At 48.3% G+C, this 14,719-nt stretch overlaps 1 protein-coding gene across 3 annotated transcripts in view; it reads left to right on the top strand.

Moving 5' to 3' along the window:
• The window catches only part of SLC6A2 (solute carrier family 6 member 2), a 50,371-nt gene extending 36,269 nt beyond the window's left edge, over positions 1 to 14,102 (top strand). For 2 of the 3 annotated variants that reach the window (XM_063700214.1, XM_063700212.1), the window contains 9 exons: positions 1,951 to 2,054; positions 3,205 to 3,329; positions 4,152 to 4,264; positions 5,825 to 5,953; positions 6,397 to 6,496; positions 7,478 to 7,578; positions 8,063 to 8,230; positions 9,787 to 9,858; positions 10,247 to 14,096. In XM_063700214.1, coding sequence (XP_063556284.1) covers positions 1,951 to 2,054; positions 3,205 to 3,329; positions 4,152 to 4,264; positions 5,825 to 5,953; positions 6,397 to 6,496; positions 7,478 to 7,578; positions 8,063 to 8,230; positions 9,787 to 9,858; positions 10,247 to 10,270 — 936 coding nt within the window. In that variant the 3' untranslated portion in view covers positions 10,271 to 14,096. Of the gene's footprint in view, positions 1 to 1,950; positions 2,055 to 3,204; positions 3,330 to 4,151; positions 4,265 to 5,824; positions 5,954 to 6,396; positions 6,497 to 7,477; positions 7,579 to 8,062; positions 8,231 to 9,786; positions 9,859 to 10,246 lie in introns of all 3 variants that reach the window. The other variant, XM_004057663.4, reaches the window with a different exon arrangement.
• Positions 14,103 to 14,719: the final 617 nt, after the last annotated feature.

The following is a 14,719-nucleotide window of genomic DNA, read 5'->3' on the forward strand; positions in this document are numbered from 1 at the left end:
TCAGTGACCACCAAGCCTTGGGCCAGGCTTGTGGGAGGGTTTTCAGGAGAAGGTGATGATGGAAAATCTGGTCCCAGCTCTGCCACAAATGTGCAGTGTAGCCTTGGACAGGATCCTTCCCTGTCTGAGGTGCAGCTTCCCCATCTGACCAATGCGGATTTGCACCTGACAGTCTCCATAAGCCCACCCATGTCTGGAGGCCTGGGATTCTGTGGTTCCATCTGGTGGTCTTCACAGACTACTCTTTTTGAGGAGAGAAATTCCCTGTGAAGAGGACATGATGTCCTGGGACCTTGCTCTTGCCTTGTGCCCACAGCTCCCTAGCCCACCCCAGCCATTCCCTGCCCTCTTTCTAATCTTGGATCCCCAAACCTAGTCTTTGCCACCATCCTGTGATGTCAGCACAAGGATAGTCTTAGCCACCAGGGAGGCCCTGCCAACTCTCTTCCCCAACACCCTCATCCAGCCACTCACCCTGTCCAGAGGCCCAAACTATGGTGAAAGTGGGTGAATTTGGTAGTGGAGTCCAGTGCAGAGCAGTGATGGTGGGAGCAGAGACAATCACAGAGGTACTCAGTACCTTGAGCATCTTCACATAACTGCTGAGATTACTTCCAGCCTCCTCTTGCAGGGCCCGTCAGTGAGTACACCTCAACATGCTATCTTACAATTTTCCAGGGTTTCTTTATTTGAACCCATAATAATCCTGGCAGGCCCCAGCAGCACAGGATGAAAAGGGATGCATCCCAATACACATCTCCATAGTTGTAATGCTCCAACACACTGCAATGTTATAGACCGGTAACCAAGAGAAAACCTATTTTCATAGTAGCAGCCAGGAAGATAACAGAGCATAAGACATGAATCAGCCTCGTAAATTGCAAAATAAGTCAGACTTCTATTTGTTCTGTGACTGTTTATGCCAAACCTTTCAGATGTGTAGAAGCTAAGCCCTCAGTGCAGTCTCAAGGGGCAGATCTGTCTTCCCCCATCAGATCATGCTGCCCTCTGTTTGCACAGGCATCTCTGAAATCTGAATTGCAAGGCTGGGCGCGGTGGCTCACGCCTGTAATCCCAGCACTTTGGGAGGCTGAGGCGGGCGGATCACTTGAGGTCAGGAGTTCAAGACCAGCCTGGCCAACATGGGGAAACTCCGTCTCTACTAAAAGTACAAAAATTAGCGGGGCACGGTGGCACGTACTTGTAATCCCAGCTACTCAGGATGCTTGAACCCAGGGGGTGGAAGTTGCAGTGAGCCAAGATCATGTCACTGCACTCCAGCCTGGGTGACAGAGTGAGACCCTGCTTAAAAAAAAAAAAATCTGAATTGCAGCTTAGTCTGAGTGGGTGAGGTATAATTATCCCCATTATACAGATGAGGAAACAGACAGAGAGAAGTGAACTTGACCAGGGCTAGAACATGAGGCAGACAAGGTGGAAAGGAATTCAGATCTTCAGGCCTCCAGCCATGTGCTTTTATCACCCAATGGATGAAATAAGTAAGCCCCATTGGCCCCCAAGGAGTCACCATTGTCTATGGCTTGTAGAAGCCTCCTAGGAATGGTCCTCGCTTTCTGAAAATGCCATCTCCGTAACTCCTAAGATGGCCATAACCCTCTGTTCTTGCCCCATTCACACTCTAGCCTAGAACTTTTCATTTTGTTAACTTTCTTTGAAAATCAGGGCGTGAAATTCAGTGAATGAGTTCCTACAGGGTGAGCTCACTCACGACTACCCAAGGCTGGGAGATGCTAGAGAGGCCCAGCCTCTCTCTGCAGTTGTTTTGTACAGGATGCAGGGGAGGGAGTTGTCAGGGCTGCCCATCTCTGGTTCAGACCATGTTTCCTCTGGTCTCAGAGCATCCCCAGGGTTTCTCAGCCCTTCCAGAGTAGTGAGGTGTTCCAGTGTTGTAGGAAGCAGAGGCTGATGGCTTTTGTCTGCTGGTTTCAGGTATGGATTGATGCCGCAACTCAGATATTTTTTTCCTTGGGGGCTGGATTTGGAGTATTGATTGCATTTGCCAGTTACAACAAATTTGACAACAACTGTTACAGGTAAGATTCTTCTCAGAATTCTGAGAAGCTCTAAATCCTGGGGATTGACTCTTGTGGGCTCTGGTCTGGAAGCCAACTCTCCCTGGGCAAGCCAAATTTTCTTCCTGTGAACCATCCTGGACATTCTATAAACTGTGACATGGCCTCTGAGGGTCCTGATGACCACATTTCATTTCAGGATGCCTCTTAAACAAATGTGAGGTGTGGAACTGGGAAAATTGAGGTTACCACCACTGAGAGATGGGTAGTTATGACAGAGGAGAACTGTGAAGATTTCAGTGTGGACTCTGTCCATCAGATGCCCAGGCAGGCAGGGGTGGAATATCGCAGCTGCTGAGGGCCTGGCAGGGTCAGAAGTGAGACTGCAGGGGAGACTGAGACTCAGAAGACCATGATCTAGCTCAGTTCAGGAAGCGCTCAATGCTACCTCCTGCTGGCCCAGTGCTGTGGGGACTTCAGGCACAGGCACAAATTTGGGTCCACTTCCATTACACTCCATCCAAGGCTTAAGGCAGAATCACAGTGTCTTGGATACATGACAGAGTCCAGTGAATTCATACCAGCGGGACAGGCTACAGGGAGGTAAGGAAATGGGGTGATCAGCCCCCTGATAGAAGACAAGCCAGTGCATGGAGGTGAATTTGAGATGAGCCTTGGAGGATAGTTAGGATTATGCTAGGCAGACGTGGAGTGGACTGCATGCACTGGGGGAGAAGGGGGACAACACAGGCAAATGCAAGGAAGTGGTTTGTTTATGGACCAATTTATGGTTTGTTCAGAGTACACCTTGGGAGTCATGGAAGATAAATATATAAGGAAGGTTGGGTCTTCTTAGCAAAGCTCTTGAATGACAGGATGAGGAGTTGGGAGGCACTGGGGAGCAGCCATGGAAGGTTTGTTGAAGGAGGCTGGTGACTCAATTCTCTGGCAGGAGTAGACTCTGGTATCAGGCTGTTGCATCCATAAGCAGTTAGCCTACTTCCTGCACCAGTGATGGTGACGCCCTGTATCCATGTGGCAGCAAGAGCCGCTGAAGCGAGGATGGCCTTTGAGGCTGGGGCCAGGCTGCATGTTCTGTAGCCAGTCCAGCAGTCAAAACACAGGGTTGAGGGTGTCAAGGGACTTGACCTCACTGTGCTTCTTCCCCCAGGGATGCCCTGCTGACCAGCAGCATCAACTGTATCACCAGCTTCGTCTCTGGGTTCGCCATCTTCTCCATCCTTGGTTACATGGCCCATGAACACAAGGTCAACATTGAGGATGTGGCCACAGAAGGTGGGTGGGCAGCCCACCTGGGCCCCAGCCCACTGAGGCGGGAGCTGAGAAGCCCACCTTATTCTTGGCTGCATGGCTCTTCCGTGGCTGTAGGAACACTGGGTTGTCCATGGAGGTGTCCAAACCACCCATGTGATTGACTTTCCTTTGAGGTTATTAGTGGGAATTCCAGGCAGTCACAGTCCCCATGCGTGTAGGAGAACCTTCCTCTGAGTCAGGGTGGAAGGAACGGATTTTGGACTGTCCTCTCTGTACCAGCCCTGGGCTAAGCACTTGACATACCTCCACTTAGTTCTCACAAGGCTGCCGGGCAAGTGTCGATAGACTCACTTTACGAATGGGAAGACTGAGATGCAAGCTAAATACACTGTCCAGCGTCACCCAGCTAGTGAGCAATTGTGCAATAGTATTCACACCCCAATCAATCCAGCTCTGGAGCTTGTGTCCTTCCCTGCAGCTTCCCATATCCTTATGGCCACAGAGAAGCTGAGACCTGGGGAAGGGCTACCTCTAATGCACTCCGAGGACCCCAAGCTTTAGTGAGTAAGAGTGGATCCCTTATAGAGTATAGGAGGTGGGGTTTGCAGCATGTAGCCTGTAGCTGTCCAGGCAGGGAACTGCTCTCCAGACTGGCTGTTGGGGGTCAACCTCTCCGATGCACAGGTGAGCTGTAAGTTCATGCTGACTTCATCTGTTATCTCTAGACCTGTGTTCTGTCCGCCCACACATGACCGAACAATTGGGCCCCCAGATACTCCCCTATCATGTGCAGCTCAGACCAATGGTTTCAGCCATTGATGAGGTCCTTGATGTTTCTTACAGGAGCTGGCCTAGTGTTCATCCTGTATCCAGAGGCCATTTCTACCCTGTCTGGATCTACATTCTGGGCTGTTGTGTTTTTCGTCATGCTCCTGGCGCTGGGCCTTGACAGCTCAGTGAGTGACCCTGCTTAGGATACCTGTCCCCCATCCCACTGGGCCTGACCCCCTTCCCCAACACACAGTGCTGGGCCTGAAGTTCCCACTATTCAAACACCAGGTTAACAGTTGTTTCCAGAAGGCCCTATTTAAATGCAGACAAAAAAAGTGAGTCCTCACTCAAAAAGATAAGACTTAGGCCAAAGCCAAGAACCATAGGAACCCCTTTGACATCTTGGAAATGCAAAAGAAGAGGCTTCAGATAAGCCAGCCCCACACTGTCCTCTTGCAGGTGGGGAAATGATTCAGAGGCAACACAGATAAAATCTTGTGCTCTAAACAAGCATTTTCTCATTATATTTTATTATCAATAATCAATAGGCCAGGCATGGTGGCTCACGCCTATAATCCCAGGGCTGTGGAAGGCCGAGGTGGAAGGATTGCTTGAGGCCAGGATGTCAAGACCAGACTGGGCAACATAGGGAGACCCCCGTCTCTGTAAAAAATTTAAAAAATTAGCTGAGCATGGTGTTGTATGCCTGTAGCCCTAGCTACTCAGGAGGCTGAGGTGGGAGGATCACATGAGCCCAGGAGTTGGAGGTTGCAATGAGCTATGATTATACCACTGCACTTCAACCTGGGTAGAGTGAGACCTGGTTTCTAAAAAACACCTCAAAACCCAAACAAACAAACAAAAACATTTTGAACCCAGTAGTTTCTTACATCCTTTTATTTTATCCAAATGTAAGATTGGATTTACTGACATCTTTTTAAATCTATGTCTACCCTTAGTACCTCATGCCTGGACATTTGCAAAAAATCTTAATGGAAGGGCTGGCACTTGGTTTTCCTCCCACTGCCTTTTGCTTTCAATCAGCAGATCTGCCAGGAGCAGGGAGTTGAGAAGGATTTTGAGGCTGCTTCTGGGCTTATAATGAAGAATACTGATTTTGATTAACAGTGTCTGCCAAGAGGAGGGGAGAGGAGAGGAGAGTGGTAGCTTGCATGCTTCTTGTCTGCCCTCACATTGTCCTCATAAGGAAGCAATCTGCCCATAGCAGTGGGATATGAGACCCTTTCAGACTCTAAGAGTCTGGAGTCTGAAGTGACCACTTTGCTTGATCATTAGAAAGGCAGCCAAAAATCCTTATCAAAAACTGCTGCCTGAAGTTCCCATCACTAGAAGCTCTTCTGCAGGAGTTGTTTCCAGAGACACTTATTGACATGTAAACGTATGACATGGGTTTTGGTGTTTTACTGCTTTCACTCCACTATCAGCTTATCTGTACCCACTCAGGCTGAGTGAGTGGCAGGAGACAGGTAGCTGTTGAGTAGGGGAGACAGGTGTTGACTTAACCCTCACCTTCTCCCACGTAGTTTCTGAGTTCTGAGTTTGCCTGAGAACAGGATAGAAATGGGACGAGAGGATGGCAAAGGCAGGACGTGCTGATTTCTCGAGAGAGGCAAGGCAGCCTACATGAGTCCTGGGCTGCAGGAGGCTCTAGGAACCCTGGGGCCTGAGACTGAGGTCCAGGGAGACCCTAATTCTTGCACCCCACCCCTCCTGGTTCCCTCCAGATGGGAGGCATGGAGGCTGTCATCACGGGCCTGGCAGATGACTTCCAGGTCCTGAAGCGACACCGGAAACTCTTCACATTTGGCGTCACCTTCAGCACTTTCCTTCTCGCCCTGTTCTGCATAACCAAGGTGAGTAGGGGCTGGGCTCTGGGTCACCTGGGGGCCTCTGAGGCCGCATTTCAATAAAGTCAAACATTCCTAGCCTTAGAACTGGGGCTGAGCTCAGGGAGAACAATGCAGGATCCAGCATCCTCAATTCAGCGGCCTGACCCACTAGGGTTAGGCCCAGTAGTCTTCTTCCATCTCTGATGCTGAGGATTCCATTCAGCCCTGTTAATTGCTTATTGACTTGAGGGGCAGCAAAAGTCCCTTTGGAACCCATCCAACTCTTTATTGGCTGGAACTGAGGTGACTGTAACGTCAATACAACAGCACCACAGCCCTATGCCCTGGGTTTTCAAATAGGGCTCCGAGCAAGTGGGACAGGGGGCAGGTAAGAGTTGACAGACACAACAATCCGTTCCCATGTTTGACCAAAGAGGGCCTCTTGGCTTCTTCTCTCCCTGTGCCAGGGTGGAATTTATGTCCTGACCCTCCTGGACACCTTTGCTGCGGGCACCTCCATCCTTTTTGCTGTCCTCATGGAAGCCATCGGAGTTTCCTGGTTTTATGGTATGTGAGTGTGTGGAAAAGCCTCAGCTCCCAGTCCTCCTAGAATCCTGCACCTGGAGGTGCAGAGAGGCCTTCCATTTCCAGGACAGCCACCTAAAATTCCAGAGTCCAACAAGTCACTTATTGGGAACAAATCTCAATCCTCGGCTCATCTTTGGATGAACCTGCCCTTAACAGGAGGCTGCAAAGGCCCCTGAGCATCAACTCCTAAAAGAGGAACCCTTAGGAAAATGCTGACCCCCGAGTCATATAATTCATCCTACCAGGGGGTTGTCAGATTTAGCAAACACAACACGGGTTGCCTAGTTAAACTTGAATTTCAGATAAATAACAAATAATTATTTAGTATAAGTATAGTTCAAATATTGCATCGGACATACTTACACTAATTTTTTTCATTATTTATGTGAAATTCAAACTTAACTGGGTATCTTGTATTTTTTCTGGCAAACTTATTCTGGAACGGAACTGAGAATATTTTACAAACCCTTAAATGTGTTAATTGTTTGTTTTTCCCCCCCAAGTGTCACACCAACATGTTAGTCCTGTTCTCACTCTGCTGCCAGTCAGAAAGAGATTCAATGGAAGAGTCTGGGCTTTCCTATCAGATTGAAGTCAGGGAATGTGCTGTATTCATAGTTGGTGTTATTTTCAGAGCAAGAGTAACCAAGAGGAAAGAGCTGGGCTTTGGAGTCAGGCCAACTGGCTCTGGAATTTGGGGCAAATCCCCTCACCTCTTTGAGCCCAGGTTTCCCTCTGACAGGTGAATTGGGGTGGCACATGAAAGGGGATACTGTCCTAGAGTTTGTCCTCTCCCTCATTCTGCATTACAAAGTGACCATCCCCGAGTCTCCCTAGTTCCAGGGTATCAGCATCTTGCCTCACTGCCCTGCTCTCCACCTGGGGCCAGAACCTCATGGGAGGACCTGACCCTGGCTGTCATGGGGGCCACAGTAACAGGCCTGCCCTGTGTGTGTACAGGAGTGGACAGGTTCAGCAACGACATCCAGCAGATGATGGGGTTCAGGCCGGGTCTGTACTGGAGACTGTGCTGGAAGTTCGTCAGTCCTGCCTTCCTCCTGGTATGTAGTGTCTGCAGGGAAGCCCTGCATGTGGGGAGGGGGCTGTGTCCAGGATGGAGCTGGGTGAGGATATTTGCTTCTTAGGGGAGGAGGCTCTGGGATCCAGAGGCCCTGGTCATGCAGAGGGGCCACTTGGGATGCTTGGCCCTGTGGATAACGTGGTAGACATCCACCTTACTAGGGGGTTCTCCAGCTGGGGCCAGGTCCCCGGGGGCTGTTATGCCTTCTCCAAAGTCACCTTCTGTTCTTCCTCTTTTCTTGCTCCCTGTCATATCTGCCTCCTTTTGATTATCACTTGCTTCTTGAATTCTTTCTTATTTCTCCATCTCTTTCTCTTTTCCCCTCCTTCCTTATTTCCTCCCTTTGCTGTGATGCTCACTTCTCCTCATTTCTCTCCCACCTTTCTTCCACCTCCTTCTCTCTTTCCTTTCTTGTCTCTCTTCTGTCCTGTCTTCCTTTCTCTCCCTTCTCTGCCCATCTCTAGTTCGTGGTTGTGGTCAGCATCATCAACTTCAAGCCACTCACCTACGACGACTACATCTTCCCGCCCTGGGCCAACTGGGTGGGGTGGGGCATCGCCCTGTCCTCCATGGTCCTGGTGCCCATCTACATCATCTATAAGTTCCTCAGCACGCAGGGCTCTCTTTGGGAGGTGAGCTCTGGTCCTCCCCAGGGGAACAGGGTGGGAGGGGGCTGAGGGGGAAGATGGGATGACTCTCATTCCTGTTGGGGTGGGGGAAGGGACAGGACAACACAGACACTAGGGTCAAACGGACCCACCTCATTGGCCAGGTTATTTTCCCCCATGAGCCTCAGTTTCCACATCTGTATATTGAGGATAATATTACGTACCCCAAAACAAAAAGGAAGTACTTAGCACAGTGTCTGGCGCACAGGAGGTGTTCAGTACGTGTTACTTGGGGGTGAGCTCAGCCCTGGAGTTCACTAAGGATTGATTAGACAGACTGCCTGAACCCAGCTCACTGTGATGTCTCTGTCTAAGATTTGTCGTTTCCCAAGATGTCCCAGCTCTCCCCATCCAAGCCCACTGTGATCTGCTCCTTCTGGTTTTCACCTGCCTCTTTCCAGAACCTAATAATCTGATCAGCCTAAACCAGAGATTTCTGAACTATTTCTTTCTATGCATTCTGCATATATGTCAATATTTATACATATGTATATATGTACATGTGTGTATATACATACATATATATATACACACACACACACACACATTTATATAAATATTTAGGAAACTGCCCTTTATTCTGAAATTATGTCACTCCTATTTGATTAAAATACCCTTTCTTTCATAAACTAATAGTGATAATCTTTTCCTCATATCCTTACTTTACAAAACAAAGATGATTTCATTCCTTCATTCCTTTATCCACTCACTTGGAAGGTATTTATTGGGACGCAGATATATGCTGGGTAGTATTCGAGGCACTAGACAAAAATTCCTGCCCTTACAGAGTTCACATTCTAATCAAGGGCAGGTAAACAAAATGAGGATGGAAGGCATCCTTGGGAGCCACGCGGAAACTCAAGGAAGGGAGTAACAGACAGACAGTCCCCACCCTCATTCTTTGTGATACATTTCCTGTCTGTGAAATCCCTAAGTCTGGTTCCGGGTCACTGGGAGGATCAGTGTTCAGTGACCTCATTCTAGACATGGGAACTGGGACCTAAGCCTTCTATTCTCCACACTTTGGGAGTGGAGAGGCTTCCCGCTATCAGTGATCAATTGTTGGTTCAGAACACATGGCTTGAGACCCCACAAGTGCCTCCACTGCAGGAGGGCTTTCCTGATTCCCTGCAGGGCCAGAGGCTTCCTTCCACACTCCCTGCTGCACTTTCTCCATTCTGGGTCTGAGATGATGTGTGTGTTTGTTCATTGCCAGTCCCTTACATGGGCGGTAAGCTCCCCCAAAGTAGAGACTGTGTGGGTCTCCTTCAAGTCTGGATCCACAGGGCCTAGCCCCATGTCTGACCACAGTAGGCAGCTCAAGAAACAGTGTCTGGATGAGTGACTCAATGGACCAGCTCCACAAACAAGGCTGGAGGTGTCTTGTACAGACCCCAAATGCTATCCATGTGGGGCTGCAGGATCAAATAGCAGGTGGCCCTCATCTGGGGGTGCAGCCAGGCTGCCAGAAGGGTGTCCCTGAGCCAAGCTGAGGCCTCCTCCCCTTCTCTTCCTTTCAGAGACTGGCCTATGGCATCACGCCAGAGAACGAGCACCACCTGGTGGCTCAGAGGGACGTCAGACAGTTCCAGGTGGGTGAAGCCTAGACCCCTGGGGTGGAGATTACAAGGGCGGGCCCTGGCTGTTCCCTGCTGTGCACTGCCCAAGGCTAGACATCACATCCAGAAAACCCAGAAACCCAGTGTGAGCTGCCTTTTCCCCTTGGAAACATCGGGATGGGGGACAGGGAGGCTCCCCTGGAGCCCATGGCCTCAGGCTTGCCCTGTGACTTTGGGGAGGTTCTGCTGCCCTTTCTGGGCCTCTGTGACAATTGGGGAATCAACTTCCATGTTCCCTGAGGTCCATGAAGGAAGGGGGTGTTTTTCTGCCTCCTCTCTACCTCCTGCTGCCCCCGCCAGCTGGCCCTTGCTCCTTTCTGTCCCCACCATGTCATCAAGTCCTCGCTGTCTTTCTCTGCAGTTGCAACACTGGCTGGCCATCTGAGCCTGCCTGGAGGAGAAGGAGGAACCCCCATGCCAATGTCCAGGTCACAGGCATCCGCTGCGCTCCCACCCCGGACACCATCTTGGGATTCTGCCCCTGGAAGTTGTCCTTTCTGATCCTCTCTTCTTTTCCCATTTACAAATGATTTCGTGACTGTAGTTTTTGTTCACCTTCTGTGCATCTGGCCTGGGGGCTGTTAGCTCAGAGGAGAGGAGCAAACAGGAAAATGACTTCTGTTCTGTCCCCGCTGTTTTGGGGGAAGTCTCTCCCACTTTGGGATCCTGCCGAAGCTAGGTTCATGAGGTCGGAAATCCCCACCACATTTGCCTAGACTTTGGGCACAGAAGTTCTTAGTCCACCAAATCAGAGAGAGGATGGGCTTTTGATCAGATACCCCCCCAAAAAAAACAAAAACAAAAACTAAAGCAAAAATCAAACAAAATCTGGCTGAGTTTAGTGGGGTGGTTGGGGAAGGTACATAGACCCTCCTCTTGCCCACCCTAGACAGCCCTCTCATGTGTGAACCTCAGCCTGGGAGTTAGATTTATTTGTCTCTAAAATGAAGTCAGTGGATAGATGCTTTGAGGGATTTTGAGTAGAAACATTCATAGTTAATTTTCACTCTGGCCAATCTGAGTTTGATGTGTGTGTTCTGGAACATTCCTCCAGCTTTTGGTGGTCAGATGGCCCAGAGATATGGGGGCCAGGAGGAAGAGGGTAAATGAACCACAGTGAGCAGGTTCTGGGAGGTACCTACATCAGACAAGCTGGTGGTGGAGGCCACATGGCAAGCCACATCTACTGAGGCCTCATGCTGCTCTTGCTCTGTAAGACACGGAGCCCAGAAACCCATCTGCACTTCCTGAGACCTGCCTGGGGAAACGGGGGCAGGGACCAAGTGAGGCCTCATGTGTGTCTTCACCGTGCTGTCCTCACAAGGCCAGGTGGGTGCCCAAAGGGAGCCTGACAGGCTGTTGTGTTAATTTATTGTTCTTGCACACCTGCACAGCCTCCCTCTGGGGATCCCACCTGGAGTGGACCAGGGCTCTTGAGAAATGGAGAGTTGGCTGCAAAAACTCTCATGCACTAGATGTGGCACCTTGGAGGGCAGGGTGAGACAAGCAGCCCAGAAATACTCTCTCAAGTGGAGGGGAGAATTTTGAGACTGGATGGGACAGTTTGGTGGTTTCAGAGAATTTCTAGGTTTCTACCTGGAGCTACTTCTGATACAAACTTGCACTTGGTGCCCTCTGGTGGTGGTTAGTTTTAGTTCCGTAAGAGGAATGATTCCTAGTTTGCTAAATTGGTGGCATCTTTGGGAGGGGTTTCTGTTTATGGTTAGAGTCTCTTACACCCTTGTTGGAGGGATTCTTATTCTGACTGTGGGAGCTCCTGTTGCAGGATCTTGGGAAAAAATAAAGAAGCCGCTGCATTCGCACGTCAAGAAGGTGCTTTGCCTCAAATTGGGGTGTGTTGAACCTGGTGGTTCCTGCATGAAGAGGATTATGAGGGGACCAGGGTGGGGCAGGGAGATGGTTTTGTCTCCCAGGGTCCTGAGGTTTCCTTGCTGGGTCGGGGTCCTCAGGTCATTCTATAGAGAAAAGAGGGAAAATCAGGAGACTTTGAATCTTTCCGTATAAAAAGTTCAGCTGAATGCCTGAGACAGCCCAGGTGGCAGGTGTCTTGGAGCCCTGTGAACAGTGAGGCTTAAGAATGGAGAACAATCAGGTCGGGGTCTGGGCCCCATTAGTGACTTTATATCCTCCCATAAAAGGTAACTTCTTCCTAGGTGTTACCATTTTTCTTTTCGTTTTTGTTTTTGTTTGTTTGTTTGTTTTTTGTAATAAAGCACTTTTATGCACATTACCTGCCATCTGCCCGGTGAGGACTGCAGGGCTATAGCTTCTATCTCCCCATTTCCCAGGTGAGAGAACCAAGGCCCAGCATTTTAGTCACTCTTGCTCAAGGTTTTTTAGCAACTAACAGAGCGAGTTGGGCCTTCAATTCACATCCACTGACTCTCATCCCAGATTATTTTGAATATTCCCTGCACAATAGGGTTCACCCCACCCAGGGCTGTCATTTTTAAAAAACTCATTCAAACAGCAAAGGAAAATTTCTTAGCAAAAGAACAATGTGTTGGAGGATGGGAAGGGGCGAGAGAATGCCATTTATTTTCCTCTAGCTGGTTTCCAGAGAGGAAATTATTTAGCTGCTCTCTTTTGATGAAAATAATCACTCTTTGGAATAGTTGGATGTGAAAAGCTGAGTCTACTTGGTTGAAATGAGAGCAAACAGTCAGCAAAGCCTTGTGCATTAGAGCAGGGTCGTGCTTCCGAGAGAGCCTGCCATTTCCTCTTTGCCATCTGCATGTGGCGCCTTCTGCCTCCAGACATTTGTCCCGGGGTGAATCGGAGATGTGGTGCTAGCTGAACCAACACCAAACCAACGCAATGGTGCTGCCTTGCGGCGGAAGTTGGCTCCTGAATCTGGGATGGGAACCTGGCTCCAAGCCTGGGTCCCCTGGGAGGGTGGGGGCACCCAGAAAGCCCTTGGAAGTTCTCGGGGAGGTGCTTGGAGACCATTTGGGTTTACCTTTCCACCCACATTTAATGGAGAGAGAGTATGGGCTTTATGTTAAGTCATCTTTGACTTCCTTTTTGTAGCTTGTTTTTAATAGCAGAGGTCACCCGGGACAAGGGTGCTGTGTACTGTATATGACACTTGACGCTTTTGATATTCTGTCAGGTTTTTAAAGAATTATTATTTTTCATGAAATGTAAAATATCGGTTTGAGAACATCACATTTACATCTACTCAATGTCGAGTTATTTAGCACCCACCTTTTAGCTTTCATTCTAGATGAAAATGAGACAAGGGAGAAGGAGAGCTACCAACTCTTGCCAGATATCCTGCTGAACAGAAATCCCTGGAGCTGCCTTAATTCTCAAAAGGAGTTACCGCTCAGATGGGAGCCAGTTCCTGCTATATGATCTGTTTTCCAGCCTCGCTAATGTGAGACTGAAGCATTCTTACCAAAGAAATCATTTCCTAGTAAAGAAGCCCATTGAACTCACTTTATTTGTTTATTTCCTTCAAAAGCCACAGAAGAGAGAAAAACAGAGAAGGTGTGTAGTGTGGCGGAAAAAGCACAGCATATAGTTTTACAGACTTGGGTCTGCAGCTGACTAGCTGGGTGGCCTGGGGATAGTGGCTTCATCTTTTGGGGCTTCAAGATTCTTTATCTTTAAAATCAGGGGTTATATCAGATCATCAAAGTTCCCATTCCATTAAAGAAAACCCTGCATGTATCCATAATGATGCTTTCCTGTTAAATTTACAATGAAGGAAACACATCACTTAACTGTAAGAATTTTCCAAAATGAACTGATGACCAGTGATCTCTCTATCAGAGAAATGTCAGATTTCTAGCCTCCAGAACTTTGATTTTTCCGGACATTCAATAGTTCCTCTTTCTCAGATATTTTCAACTGATGCCAGAAACACTTGGTATTTGTTTTTAATCCAACCCTTTTGTTTTGAGGCTTTGGAGGGTAACATGTTGTCATACCCTGTGAGTCCCAGGATCCACAGCAGAGTCTCAGAAGCCACTGAAACATTGGTGAATGTGAAGTCACTTTTAGGGTGCCTGCCCTCATCCCTCTGTCTCTCTGCTTCCGTGTAAATAAAGACTGTTTCAATTGTGTCCTCTCTGTGTCATGGACTGTTCCAATGTCATGCAGATTTCTGTGTCTGATTTGGATTTTAAAAGTTGTTCTCTTTGTGGAATATAAGTGTACAGAATAATAAAGAATGTTTCCTGGGCTGTGTATCTGGTAGCAGAGTTCTGAATGTTTTCTTCCATGAAGGTGGAATGCTACAAATTATGTAAGGGAGGTGGGTGTGTCTATGATCAGCTTCCAACTAGTAAAGAAGAGCGTCTGGTCATAGTGACCCACCTTTTAATCAAATAACTCTTTTTATAACCTGTGGAAAAGGAGATTGGAAGGAGTTAAATCTGTAATCTTAGCTTTGAGATTAACATATATTTTTAAATAAAAAGAGGGCACCAAGTGATACCAGGTTTAGTTTAGTTTAGTTTTCATTTCTAAGGCTGTTTCAAGGAGCTCAGAACCTCCTGTTGGATTGAATTAAATCCACAATTTGGTGCGTGTGTGAATTTTTCTGGGGAGAGGGATACATTCACATTTAGACCTTAGAAGATCTAAGTCTTTGTTTGGGGAAGATGTAAGCTGAGTATTGTCATTGTTTGGAGAAGATGTGAACTTATAGGTAATTATTTTTAATGCAAGCCAGCAAGTAGATAGTGATATCAATATAAAAGAGGTGTTGTCAAATAACTGTTCAGTCAATGTCTTCAAATATCTAAAGGCTGTCAGAGAGTGTGTGGTGGGCCCAAGTGCTGAAATGGTGCCAATGGTAGGAGGT

Source organism: Gorilla gorilla, chromosome 18 (assembly GCF_029281585.2).
Source record: "Gorilla gorilla gorilla isolate KB3781 chromosome 18, NHGRI_mGorGor1-v2.1_pri, whole genome shotgun sequence".
In the NCBI taxonomy this organism is placed as follows: domain Eukaryota; kingdom Metazoa; phylum Chordata; class Mammalia; order Primates; family Hominidae; genus Gorilla; species Gorilla gorilla.